Genomic DNA, 14270 nt, shown 5'->3' with positions numbered 1-14270 from the left:
TCAGGATTAAAGTGTTTTTCCTTCACTTTTAGAGTCTAGGGTGCCTCTGACTGAAGCTACTCTCTGGCCTTGACATTAGGTTTTTGAAATAAAGAACCAAAAAAATTTTTAAAGAGGGAAAAAATATTTTTCAAAAATTTGGGGAGGGAGAAGTATAGGAAAACATATCACTTGTGACACACATGATGACAAAGTGAAATAAAATACCTGATATTTTTGTATAACTTGCATCTTAATAAAACACACTTAGTTTGTTGTGGGGTTTTTGGCCAATATTTTAAAAAAAAAGCTTAAATATCAAAGCGTTCTTTTAAGGCACTCTAAAGCACTTCTCTTAACCAATTCAATAACCTTTCCCTTGAATTCTCTGTAGCATGAATTACACTGAATGTCACTCCCCTCTTGGAACTTTCTCATGCTCTCTCAATGCTTTTTTCCCTCCTCCTATACCCAAAATGGACATGTACCAAACGTCATCTCCTTGACTGACCTATCCCTCACCTGCCCCTCGGGAGAGCTCCACCATTGCCCCTGCTTTAGCCATTAGCTCAGTTTGGATTACTCATTCATCTCTGCTGCAGGTCTGACCTCTCATCTAAGCTACAAGTCCATAAACCTAAGTGCCTTAATGGGCATCCTTTACCACATACTCAAATGACCAAATACTAACTTTCCGTCTTTCACCTTAAACTAGGGAGTATGGTGTTAGGGAAGCCCCCAGGCTCAGGAGTCAGGCTGCCTGGGTTTAATCCCAATTTCGTTATTGGCATGTTACTTAACCTCTCTGGGCCCTGCTTTCCTCCAGTGTAAGACAAAGATAATTACAGTCCCTACTTCAAATGTTCTCTGATGCCTCGACGAGCAATGCACTCAAAGCATTAAACCCAGTGCTGGCACACAGAAAATGCTATTAATAGTGATGATATCAACAGTAACCATAAACAGCTATCTCTTCCGATCAACTCTAATCTCCAAGCTCACAGTTCTCAGGGACTTCCTGCTCCACCTTTCTCCTTTCTCCTACGAGATTTTCACTCAAAACTACTATGATTTCTCCTTTGATGTCTAATGCCACCCATCTTGGTGTAACTGCTTAACACCTCACAACAATTTCAACTGTGTCCATTGCCTCGGCATACTGAGATACGGCTCTGTGCACCTTGGTGTCAGAGAAAAAGTCCTGGAGAAGATCTAGACTGGAATCCGGTTCTATCATGCATTAGCTCAAGGACCTGAGGCAAAGCCTCTACCTTCAGCTTGTTGTGGAAAGTGTTCATTGACTGCTGGCACATTTGTTCATGCAATATGTTTTTATTGAATACCTATAATGTATTAGCTTATTTAGACGAATAAGATACTATCCCTGTCCTCAAAGGAGCCTAGTGGGGAAGGAGGAAGGTAAATAAGAATAATTTAATAAACTGTGATAAGTTCTATAATAGTAATATATACTAAGTGCTAGGAAACTTCTGCCTGGGGCTATCAGATAAAGCTTCAAAGAAGAGGTGAGTCTTCAGAAGTATCCTGAAGAACACAAGGAATTTGGCAAATCAGTAGAGTGAGGGAATCAAAAGCAAGGTATCATAAATGCACAAATAATACATCTCAAAGTACACAAGCACAGAAAGGTACCTCCTAATGTGTGGAGCCTGGAGAATTTTAGGGCAGGGCAGACACTCTGTGTGATACCATAATGATGGATACACGTCATTATACATTTGTCCAAACCCACAGAATATACAACACCAAGAGCGAACCCTAATGCAAACTACGGACTTTGGGTCATCATGATGTGTCGATATAGGTTCATCAATTGCAACAAATGTACCACTCTGGTGGAGAATGTTGATAATGGGAGAGGCCATGCAGGCGTGGGGGCATAGGGTATACGGGAAATTTTGGTACCTTCCTCTCAATTTTGCTGTGAACTAAAACGTCCCTAAAAGAATTAAGTCTTAAAAAACTTTTTTAATTAAAAAAAAAGTAATTCCTAGAATGGCACAATGCGGGAGGGAAAAGAAAGGAAACTGAAAAAATAGGGGGGAGTCAGATTATGAAAACTACTAAATGCTATGTTGTATCGTATAGACTTTGGCAGGCAGTAAAGAAATCAAAGATTTTAAGTGAGAAAGATCATCATAAAATCTGTGCGTTAAAAAGAAGACTAAATGGGGGCTGGCCCCGTGGCCGAGTGGTTGAGTTCGCGCGCTCCGCTGCAGGCGGCCCAGTGTTTCGTTGGTTCGAATCCTGGGCGCGGACATGGCACTGCTCATCGGACCACGCTGAGGCAGCGTCCCACATGCCACAACTAGAAGGACCCACAACGAAGAATATACAACTATGTACCGGGGGGCTTTGGGGAGAAAACGGAAAAAATAAAATCTTTAAAAAAAAAAAAAAAAAAAAAAAAAAGAAGACTAAATGTCGCATGAATGATGGACTGGAACGGTGGGGAATGACAACAGGTTAAATACTTCAGGTAAGTGACAAGGAGTGTAAAAACTAAAGCAGTAGCATGGCCAAGAGTGAACCAATTCAAGAGATATTAGGGACAGAACTGATAAGATTTTACAACTGAATGGATACAGGGAGAAAAAAGCTTAAGGACAAAAGAAGATCCTAAGGTTTCTGGCTTAGATGACAAAAATAAAGGAGGAGAAACATGTTTTTGAGCTAAGGTGATGAGTTCAAATACTAAACCTGTCGAAATGAGGCATCCGTGGAACACCCATGCGAAGCTGCCCAGAGGCAATCTGAAAAGAGACTTTTTCCAACTCCTGGAGCTCCCGAGAAAGGCCTGGGTGGCAGATGCTGGGAAAGATGTGTAAAGGAAAAAAGGGGTGGGAGGGAGTGGGGGGAACAGGAAAGATTCCATAGTAATAGCTCCTTATCTTTCTAAGAGGGCCACTGGGAGGATCAAATTGAAACAACAGCTCTGAATGTATTGGGTAAACCAAGAACGGTCACACAAAAACAAAAACACAACTGGCAAAAACTGTCTGGGGCTGAAAGAGGAAACCTCAGTTCAGGCTGAGAGACAAAAAACAGCCCTGCTCTTAAAAGGGCTGGGCAGATGACACACATAAAACCAGTTGCAAAGTTAATGGGAAACAGTGTTTTCCTCAAGGTCTTGCAGAAGCTGTAAAATGCCAGGACAGGCCCCTCTTCGAGGGACAACTTTGTTTCTACCAATGTTGCCCTCTGACCTGCTTTGCTATGTCTTACCCCTGAATAATGACCACAGGGGATACTCAACTGCTAAATTGCCCTCGGCTCCTGACAGCACCCAGTCCCAAATTAATCCCTTGCTGCTTCCAATCCAGCCTCAGACATGGCAACCAACCAAGAACTGCCCCCTGCTTCCCTGGCCCCTCCTTGGAATCAGTCGGCACTAGCCCAGGCCTCAACAAGGACGCCCACCTCCCTTGAAGCATGGAGTCAGTATTTCTGACTGGGTCGGCTACAGGTTTGTCCCCGGCTGTCTTTGGCTGATTAGACTGTCACAACATCATTACTCAAAAAAAAGTACAATGGTTTGCCAACATCTCTCACATACTATAACTAATAGATGTAAGCCAACATGGAGATGTCAAACAAGGTGGAATGTCCGAGGGTGTGCATTTGAAAATGCTGAAGTGGAAAGACCATATATTACTAAGCCCTGTTCAGTTTCATAAAAGACACACTGTAATGAATTCTGAATCTCAGCTGTACCATTTGTAAAAGAATGTTCAGATTCTGCTTTTTCATTTAGGCATTTATTCATTTCATTCCTTTAACAATTATTTATTAAACACTGCACGTGCCAGTATTGCAGTCAGTACTGGAAATATAAGATAAGCTTGCTAAGTAGACAAGTGGGAGAGAAGCAGTTTAGAGAAAAGAATCTAAACAAAAACTGATGCAGTTAAGAACACAAGGTGTAAAACTGCATATAATTCAGGAAAACAGGAATGTAGAGTGGATGGGGGATGCAGGTAAAAAGGGAGATGGGGCAGAGAGTAGGTAGGGGTGGGGCGACAAGTTTAAGGGGTGAGAGGACACACGAAGGCAAGACGGGAAGGATGGAGTAAAGAGGTTGCTGAAATTGCCAACAAAAGATAAAAGCCAGAACAAAGATATTTTAAGATTTGAGAAAAAGTCTTAAAATGCATGCCATCTGCTACAGATATAAATCAAGATGCACAGTTGTTTATATGTGCAGGGCAAAAGGGGGGACGTGAAACATCTGTAGATAATTTTCCCATCAGGAGGAAATTCATACATAAAATCATTACATATCTCTATAAAGACAGATAAAAAAATAATCAAATCCTCAGATATGAGCATCATCCAGGTCACATTTTTCAAGAGTATTGATTGTGGGTTTTTTTTTTTTCAAACTATCCTAAGTAATCCAGTAATAACATCTGACAGCCACTTAAGCTGAGGTTTCACAAAGGTTTAAAACACTGGCTTCCTATGTTCTTCACTGCTCCATGAGGGCTATTTCATTCAATTATAATGACATTTCAATTTGGAATACAGAGTTGCCTCTCCCTTTAAATGTTAAATTGACTTGTTTTGGTACAAAAAGCATCCAGTATGCTCGATTACATGCAGGATTAAAAAGGTAGCTTTAGCAATATTAATAGCTTAATACTTTAGGAACAACAGAAACTATTTTCGAATCTATCATTTTTTCTTAAACTATAATTTGCTTTAAAAAAAAAAGACTTCCACAACTCTTTATTCATAGTCCTTTCAGAAACTCCCTATGAACTGACTTTCTAAAATAGATGTACATTTATCTAGTCTACATAATTTACATAAAAACAAATCATAAACAGAAAAGCCAAAAGGCTACAGCTTCAACTAAGCCTGCATGGGGTAGGTACCCAAGGATTATAAAATAGAAAATCATAATTAACTTCAAGATACTTCAAAATAAAGCAAAGACCTACTATATTTGTATTCAGATTTAATTTACACGTGACCATGAGGAAAGATGGGGTCTCAGGGAGAAGAAAAACTCCTAGTGTAAATGTCCACGGAACTCTCCCATCTGCAACAACTGAATAAGCTATTTTTGATGTACTTGAAACCTCTTCATCTATGGCAGATTTGGGGATTTTGTTTCTCCTACTCTCTCTTTAAAATATAAAGACTAACTGATATAAAATCTTCTGTAATGATATAGAAGTGAGAAAAATCAAATGATTCGAGATAAATACCGGATCATTAAAGAGTAGACGCCCAAACAACTGTTTGGCTTCCTCCAGGCTTCCCTCCAAGTAAACGGCTCCTAGATGAAAGGAAGAGAATGTCAAAATGAAGCCTGCATTAATATTCGGAGAAAATTACATATCTCTATAAAAAGCAAAAAGGCGAGCCAAAACCCACTCACAGAAAAACCCGACAATATCAGAAGCAATTGTTTTAAAGGTAGCATTTCCTCTTTTAGCTATGCTTTGTATTATAAATTAGACTGAAATACAAAACTCACTTTACTAAATCTAAATCTAATACTGTAAGTAAAAGAGGTCAAATATGAACTATCAAGAAGGGTATGGGAATGAATTTACTAAGGGAACTATGCACAAATACTTGACTTTACAAAAATGTTATGTCTTACTTTCTATATTTATAGTTTGCATTTCAGATCATAAAAAAATCTGATAGGCAAAATCTGTGTTCAGAAAAATGAAGACTTCTGCAAATAAAAATCAGGACAACCTTCACCTTTAATTTGAAATAATTAAGCATTGTACACACATTTGCCATCAATCACCAGTAAGTACAGTCGTAACATTTTAATTGGGTACCAAATACTCTGGAGTAGGGTAGACATATACTCTTGAAATCATATTTTTACATCTGTCTTCAGAAAGCCTACGTTCTGTGCAAAATACTAAGACACTTAGTCTCTAGGGCTTTTGATGATGAAATACACTTATTATTTATCAATAGTTGCAGTAATAATAACAATAATAATGATACTAATAGTAGTAGTTGTAGTGGTAGTGGTCTGGGGGCCACTTATGCCCTAGGCACCATGCAAAGCATTTTCACATTCTTACCTTCACCTTCCTGAGTGCCTCAGTAAGAGGGTGTTAGAAAAGATTTATAGGATTTGGGCTCACAGTAGATGATCTGGGGGAGGGTTTAAGGAAACGGAACTTTGCTCTGGACTGGATGCTGCCATGACTGGATATTAAGATCCTTACAAGTCTGTGAGGTAAGTGATGCTATCTCCATGTCACAGATGGGGAAACTGAGGCTCAAAGAGATTCAATAACTTGGCAAAGACAAAGAGCTGATAAACGATGTGAGAGGGAATTGAATCGTGTCTGCCTGGCTCTGGAGCCAACTGTAACACTAACTGTCAAAAATATTATGTGTACCGAGTACAGTAATTCCATGTGACAAACTCTCTGGAAACAGACATATCTGTGTAAAAGAAACATAGCTGTGAAAAGACTGCGGATAATTATTAAACATTCTCTTGCTACCATCATCAGCAGAGAACTATAATGGGAAGCTTTTATATTCCTTTTCAAAGAAAGAGGGCAAAATTGATAAGGAAGTACAAAGCCCTTTGAAAAGTAAAATGTACTCAATCATTTACCTAAAAAAATCAAGGACTTGTCAATCTACTGTAATATTTCATTGTGAAGCATACTTGCAATCACCAGCTAATTAACTCTTCACGTCTTTCCTGTACCAACAGCTAACTGTATTTTGGTTACAATATGAAAGAAAGCGAGGAAGTAACGTGCCTGAATAAGGAAGTAAGGTGTCTGAATCAGTCTCACTTCAGGTGAATAAATAATAGTTATATAGACTCAAGCCCTGGGATTTCAAAAATGCAGTGTTTTCAAGATGTTTAAGTCAGAAAATCTTGTGAATAGTTTAAAATGTGATCAAAAACAATATTAGCGCCTCACCAGCAACCTAGTCACTGCTTATTTATGCATGTGATCCTAAACCAAATCTGAAAAGTAATCCATCTCCATATCAATTCACTTCAACTCAATTCAGTATATACTAAGTTAAATATGGACATCAGACACTGTTTCAGGCACCAGGAATGCAAGGAAAGGAAGTATGACTGCTGCCCTGGAGGAGCCACAATAACCACAATACAAGGGGGTGGGTATTAGACTAGGGACTTCACATACTTTGGGAACAAGTAATTTTGTCCCAAGTCTCCAGATCGAATTTTCTGTGCTCTCCAGACATTTTAGACATGTAAGAAACTAGATTATATAAAGAGAAATTACCTATTAATGCTTCAAAACAATTAGCCATGGCATGTCGAAGGTCTGATTCTCTACAAAGATCAGGTCCATGAGCATAAAGCATAAATCGATCCAGTTCGAGTTTCTACAAAATTCAAAATGACAGAAAGTAAGAAAGAATTTGGCAAAATCTAACTGTAAGAACTCAACATCTCCTAAGGATAAAGGGTTATGATTACAAATTAATTGGCCTGATGTCAGTATATCAAGAAAGTCTAGTCTATCATTCATTAGGAGTCCTTACATATGGTTCAGCTGTCACAAATCAAGACTTCTCTCCAAGTAGACTTCTATGAACACTGATGGTTCAAGGAGGTTCGAACTAATCAGATGTGAGCTGTCCAATTCCAACTTCAGACCAAGCACCAGCCCAACCTAGAATAAGACTCTGCTATAAGACCATAGGCCCTTGGGTTCACCCAATATGTCTAGGGAGACACAAACCCAACCCAAAGTTGACCTCTTTGATTCCAGAGTTATGTGGTATTATGATGCCCATACCATACAGAACAGATTTTCATGTGGTAGAGTAAATGAGGACCCTCAGAAGACTTCAAAATGCCTTATAACTCTAAATCTTTTTTTTAATTTGGTAAGAATTTTGGGGGTCCTTTATCATTATAGTTGTGTTCCCTTTATGAGGTCTCCACACTCATCTTTTTGAAGGCTCAGTGAGATCCTCTGAGCAACAGGCTGGATTTATCTTAAGGCTTCTGGGAATATTATTTGTAGTGAATTTTGTTTCCTTTTATTTGACCTCAGAAAAGTTTAGAGCCAAATTTGTGTCCTAGTTCTAGAAATTGTATAGGACTTATAAATACATCTGTGTACACTAACTTTACCTCTGGCTTCATTTTACTGTATTATCCATATTTTCTCTTTACTTTGAGTTTAGTACCAATTTATTTCTTATCCATTTGTATGTATTATAATATAAAAATCAATTCAGGTTCTTTTAGAACTAGATACAGCATGAATGAATTTTTTTTATAAATCTTCTGAGATTGAATAAATGGAAATCAAAATTCTTTCCATAAAAGGAGAAAGATACAAACATTGCATACGCATACAATAAATGTTTCCATTACCATGTAATTCAATTCCATAAATACTTATGAAGCAATAACATGCCATGTAATATGGAACAAGTCACAAGTCAAAGAACAACCTAGAACAATATGAGTCTCATCAGTCCTCACATAAAAGTATTCAGATTTTGTGTATCTCGGTATGTATGTTAAAAATATCGATATCCTTGGGGCTGGCCCTGTGGCCGAGTGGTTAAGTTCGCGCGCTCCGCTGCAGGTGGCCCAGTGTTTCGTTGGTTCAAATCCTGGGCGCGGACATGGCACTGCTCGTCAGACCACGCTGAGGCAGCGTCCCACATGCCACAACTGGAAGCACCCACAACGAAGAATATACAACTATGTACCGGGAGGCTTTGGGGAGAAAAAGGAAAAAAATAAAATCTTTAAAAAAAAAAAAAAATCGATATCCAGTGGCTGGCCTCGTGGCATAGTGGTTAAGTTCGCACGCTCCATTTCAGTGGCCCAAGGTTTGTGGGTCCACATCCCCAGTGAGGACCTACATACCACTCATCAAGCCATGCCGGGGTAGCATCCCACATACAAAAAAGAGGTAGACTGGCACAGATGTTAACTCAGCGACAATCTTCCTCAAGCAAAAAGAAGACAATTGGAAATGGATGTTAGCTCAGGGCCAATTCTCCTCACGAAAAAAAAATTCATATCCATTTATATTAGAAAAAGACAGAGACAATAAAAACAAGACATATATATTATCAGCATTTTGTAACGCTAGGAATTCATAAATATAAAATATACTCAAATGAGATTTTTGACTACCACAAATACAACAGCAGAAAACACCTCTTTTAAAAAATTGATCCCCAAGCGCAAGAGTTTATACTAGAATATGTAAATCTCATCTGTTTTACAACTTCACTGGGAAAATCCAATTGTTTGCTATCTCTGGAGCCCTGCTGGAGAGTAGACTGCAAGTCATATTTTATATTATAAACAATTATTCTGGAATGCTAGGAATTTTCCAACTTCTCACAGTCCCTGCTCTATATCCTTCTTTTTCCATGCAGGCATTAGTGCAACTTTTAAAAGGAAGAGCAGTGTTCTACTGTGTGTGTGCTAAAATATTCATTTGTCTGGAGAGGTGACCTAGAGTTTTTATTATATTCTCAAAGGGGTCTGCTACTCTCCAAGTGTCCCCCTCCCAAGTGGTTAAGAACCACTGGTTTAGACAGAAGAAGGGCAAGACCACCACTGCCTTCTGCTGGAGCAGATGGGTGTTGAGTGCTGTGGTAATGTCACAGCTTGGAGTGAAGAAAGATCACATAGAAATCCCTAAAGGGAGAAACTAGCCACGCCTGTCATAACTCATGGCTTTGTACAGCAGCCAGTGTGTTATGTAGTAGCTTCTGTTTTTAGGCTACAGCAATTTCCCACAATTTGTAAATATCCTCCCTATAACTGTCTGAAAAATAATTATGCAATTCCAGTATATGTTAAATTGAAAAGAAAACAATGCAAGGAGGGGAGTGACAATCTACTTATTAACATGCATTTCCAATGGACGCTTATGTGAACTATCAGGAAACATTTGGACAAATTAAATCAACTAAACACTGAAGCAGTTTTACATAGAGTTGTGGAATTTCACTGATTGTGAGGCTGCTAAAACCAAGTTAGCATGCCTATAGTTTTTCATTAAGACGCCATTTTTTACATTCTCAAATGCTACCAAAACTAGTTCAAAGCCCACCACCATCAAAGTAATCATGATGATGATGATGTTACATAAAACAATGTACTCTTGCTAACCAAAAACCATGGGCTAAAATTAACTACATTTTGAATATAATTAATGCCTTGCCAAGATCAAATTAAGAAGCCAGTCATAAATCTAGAATGGGTTTTTACCTAGTCTTTTCTATCAAACATTTATGTCAAAATGAAGAACAAAATAGAAATTACTTAAATTCACAAAAGCTTTTCCAGTGGATCATTGGTATTTGGGAATTAAGAGCCACAATTCCCCCTACTATTGAATAAACCCACAGGTCTATAAAATGTAATGATTTATAATTAGAACAGTGGTAGCAGCAAGAAAAACAACTAACTCCTTCTAATTTATTTACATGTTTGTGTGATTACTATGAACAGACATTGTACCAAGCCCCTTATAAAGTGAACCATTAAAACCCAAATGATAATCTCATTTAATTCTCACAAAACCACCCTGTGTGGCAGGTGTTAATGCCATCTCCATTTTACCGATGAGAAAGCAGAGGCTTGGAGCAGGAAACAACAACTTGTCCACGGCCCCCTGTTTTTAAGAGGAGGGGTGTGGAGTGGAATCCTGATGGCCAATGCAGGTGCCCATGTTCTATCTGTTATGATTTACTATAAGACGGCACTGCACAGATAGCAACATCAAATGAGATGATGTAAGTAAAATGCCTACCATGAATCTAAGTCAAGAAACAGTTCTGTTAGTCACTCAGCTAAGTCAATGTGGCTAGCTGGACAGCCTAAACCCTGAATCTTAATTAATGGGATTTGGGATTTGGGAGGATGCTCAAAGATCTGTAAAGTATCCCTTGTGGATATAAACAGCCTAGAGCATTCTACTCAAAGATATAATTCTGCTTGTTAAAATAAATTAAAAACAAATGTAACACAGAAATATTACACAAAGGAAAATACAAAATATTTCATTTCTTTTGCTCTGTTCTTATGTTCCTTTCCCCCAAATGTTTAACTCTGTTCATGCACATCTGTCAAATTTTTCCTCTTCTATTATCAAGTTACCTCACCGTGGAGTTCATTAGCTGCTGGTGAAACTCACAAAGGTAACAGAACTAATAAGGCTGAATCCTTAAAACCTAAACAAAAAAAATCCTTCAGTCTATAAAATATTAAACCTTTACTACACCCTAAAGGGTTACGTATGCAAATGCAAAGTTATGCATGGACTGAAGACGAGAACGCCAGACTTGAATGGTTGACGTACCTTTGCTAGCATGGCGAGGTGCTGATTCTGAACGATGGCAGTCCGATAGGTTGCTAATCCTCCTTCTTCCAGACTAGGAAACAAATAGTACAAATGGACACTGCAAAAAAATAAATAAATAAGCACATGAATAAATATGCATCACGACATTCTGTCTGTGGCTCTGAGTCACAAAAACAGGCCTGGCACACAATATCTGTACAATGAATATCTGAAACGAACTAAACCAAAGGGTGTGATTAAAAGTCTTCGAAAGTTCAACAGTAAGCACGGTATATCTCAAAGTGCTAAGGCCCAAACGGCACCATTCACTCACATTTTCAAATTTACTTCTGTTAAAAGATTTCTCTGAAATCTGATGACAACAAAGACCTGAAGAATTGGTCACACGCTGCTAAGAGCAAATCTCTATGACACTCAGAAACTGGGCCTGGAAACAAATGCTTTTGCTCAGGTTATGGGTGGCCCCCAAGAGCAGCCTGGGAAGTCCCGAGCAGGGCAGCGGTGGTGGTCTCTTCTTCACACATACAGACAGAGACAGGAGCAGAACTGAGAGTGGCACATGTGGCCGGCTGTGCTGTAAGGACGAGTCTAAAGGGGCTGATCAGCAAAGTGCAGGCATTGGGGAGAACGTCACATGGAAAACTGATCTGTCCTAACCCTCACACCAGTTTTTAAGATCCACTAAGCCTATTTAGTCCTATTGCGTCCAAGAGCACAGGCTAAGAGAGCAGCCCGTTTGCCTCATTATGTCCTTCTCAGGGGAAGAAACAACCGAAAGAGAATAAAAGTAGCTCAAGACAGTTCCAAGAGAAGCATATCTTGTCGCCCTCAAAAGCAAACTTATGTGAGCACAGAAAACAAAATGCACTTTCCTACCCCACCTCCAAATTAAGGACCCCAGAACACTTCTGGGAAGACAACATACAAATACACACACACACGCACACACACACACACCCAAAATCTCAGCATTAAAATTACTTGTAAGTTTTACTTCCCTTGAGATCAGAAAGAGTGAGAAAGGGATCAAAGACAAATCCTAGAAAATGAAATGACATTTTAAAATATCATCCCTTTCTCTACAAATTGAATATAAGCTCTGAAGCATCTGGACCAAGACAAGCGGATCTCTTGTGGCTGTAGCAACTTGAACATAAACTTGACAGGACAGAGACACTAGCCTTTCATCTTGTAATCTTGCTCATTACAGCATCAGTGAGTGCAAGTTATCAGGGCAAGAGCCACAGACATGTAGCTTTTAAGCTTTACAAACGAGACAAAATACAGGGTGTTTCAAAGCCTTATTTGGCTAGTTAGAAAGAAGGCAATGTATTAAGTACGCTACCTTAAAATGCAATTATTGTAGAACAGTAGAAAAACCTCCTTACCTGGTCAAAAATTCAACAACAGCATCACCCAGAAACTCCAACCGTTCGTTGTGATTAATCCTGTGGGAAAATTAAAATAGCACACATTTACATTCCCTCCCTCTCTTCTCAAAGAACAGACACATGAGGGTTAGCTCCTTCAGTAATCAAAACACTCTACCTTGTCCCTCATGATCAAGGCCACTGACCGCCATCTTAGCCGGAGGTAGGGGAGGCTGACTAATAGGAAAGGGAGGGGGCGTTCCATCATATATGTGGTTCAGGCTTTCCAACCTGAGGGCGCCGTTCCCCTGGGAATCAGATTTAAAGTGAGGAGATATCACCCTAACAACTGTGAATCTTTCCATACTGCTATCAGGTGGATGAGAGAAAGGAGAGTGCATTCCAGTGAGCATTAGAATTGAACACTAAAAAATCAGTCTGGGTCCAGTGTTCTAAGGGCAGCTTCCCATTGCCCACACTCTAAACTTAACCTAGCATCTAAAGTCCTTCAAAGTAGGTCTAAGCGACTTTTTAGTCTCATTATCCACAGCTATCCTCTCCCACCTCTAAGCCAGGCTCCTGCTCCAAAACTGCCTGGTACTTTGTGAAGAGGGCACATCCTCTAAAACACTCAGTGCCTCTGTTCAGATCAAGCTCTCTGCTGCCCTAGAACTTTCCACCATCTCCCCTGTGCACTGAGCCACAATGAAAACTGACTCATCCCTCAAGGTCTAGCAAATGTTAGCTCCTCTATGAATCTTCTCATCAAAATTAATACTTCCCTCATCAGCACATATCGCACTTATGGTCTTCATTATATGGTGAAGGTACATCTCACAGGCAGGGTTCTCACATCTGAGTACAAGGCTGAAACAACCAGGAAGGCAGCCCGTGGAAAGCCTCCTCCTGCTTCTCAGAAGTCCAGTGCAGCACCTTCTCTCAGTGCTAAAGTAGATCACTCTCTTTGGATGAGTAGAGATGTGACATGATCTGATTCAAGTTTTTAAAAGGCCACTCTGGCTGCTGTGCAGAGAATGAATACAGGAAAGAAAAGCACTGCAGAGGCTACCGCAGCCGTCTCGATGAGACAGGCGGGAGGCTTAGGCTGGTGAGGAGGTGATGGTGGAGGAAGGAAGAAGCCGTCAGATTTGGGATATGTTGTGTAGACACAGCAGAAAAGAGCTGTTGATAACAGTTGGGATTTGGAAGCTATGCGACAGAAAAGAATGAAGGTCAACGCCTAGATTTTGGTTCGTGTAGCTGGATGAAAAGTTGTGCCATCTGCTGTGAGGGGAACATCAAAAGGGAACAGGTTTGGGGAGACGCAGGAGTTGCATTTTAGACATGTTAACTTTGAAATGTTCATAAAACATCCAAATGGAGAGATCAACAAAGCATTGGATACACTAATTGGAACACTACATTGTTCATGGGCAAGGACAAAGTCAGTAATAAGTCTTTAGGAGTGGTCAATGTTTAGACAGGATTTCAGACAATGGAATTGGATGACTCTACTTAGGGAGAAAATGCAGCTAGAGAACAGGGGTCCCAGACCTGAGCCCAGGGAAGG

At 39.6% G+C, this 14270-nt stretch overlaps 1 protein-coding gene across 31 annotated transcripts in view; it reads right to left on the bottom strand.

Annotated features, from left to right (window-relative positions):
• The window catches only part of DROSHA (drosha ribonuclease III), a 120268-nt gene that overhangs the window by 24394 nt on the left and 81604 nt on the right, over positions 1 to 14270 (bottom strand). For all 31 annotated transcript variants that reach the window (XM_008536938.2, XM_070587135.1, XM_070587139.1 and 28 more), the window contains 4 exons: positions 12719 to 12778; positions 11328 to 11427; positions 7263 to 7365; positions 5214 to 5284 (listed from right to left, as the gene is read on the bottom strand). In XM_008536938.2, coding sequence (XP_008535160.1) covers positions 5214 to 5284; positions 7263 to 7365; positions 11328 to 11427; positions 12719 to 12778 — 334 coding nt within the window. The remainder of the gene's footprint in view (positions 1 to 5213; positions 5285 to 7262; positions 7366 to 11327; positions 11428 to 12718; positions 12779 to 14270) is intronic.

The sequence above is a fragment of the Equus przewalskii genome, chromosome 20 (genome assembly GCF_037783145.1).
Source record: "Equus przewalskii isolate Varuska chromosome 20, EquPr2, whole genome shotgun sequence".
In the NCBI taxonomy this organism is placed as follows: Eukaryota; Metazoa; Chordata; class Mammalia; order Perissodactyla; family Equidae; genus Equus; species Equus przewalskii.
The sequence above is the reverse complement of the archived record's forward strand: the minus strand, read 5'-3'. Positions and strand labels throughout refer to the sequence as shown.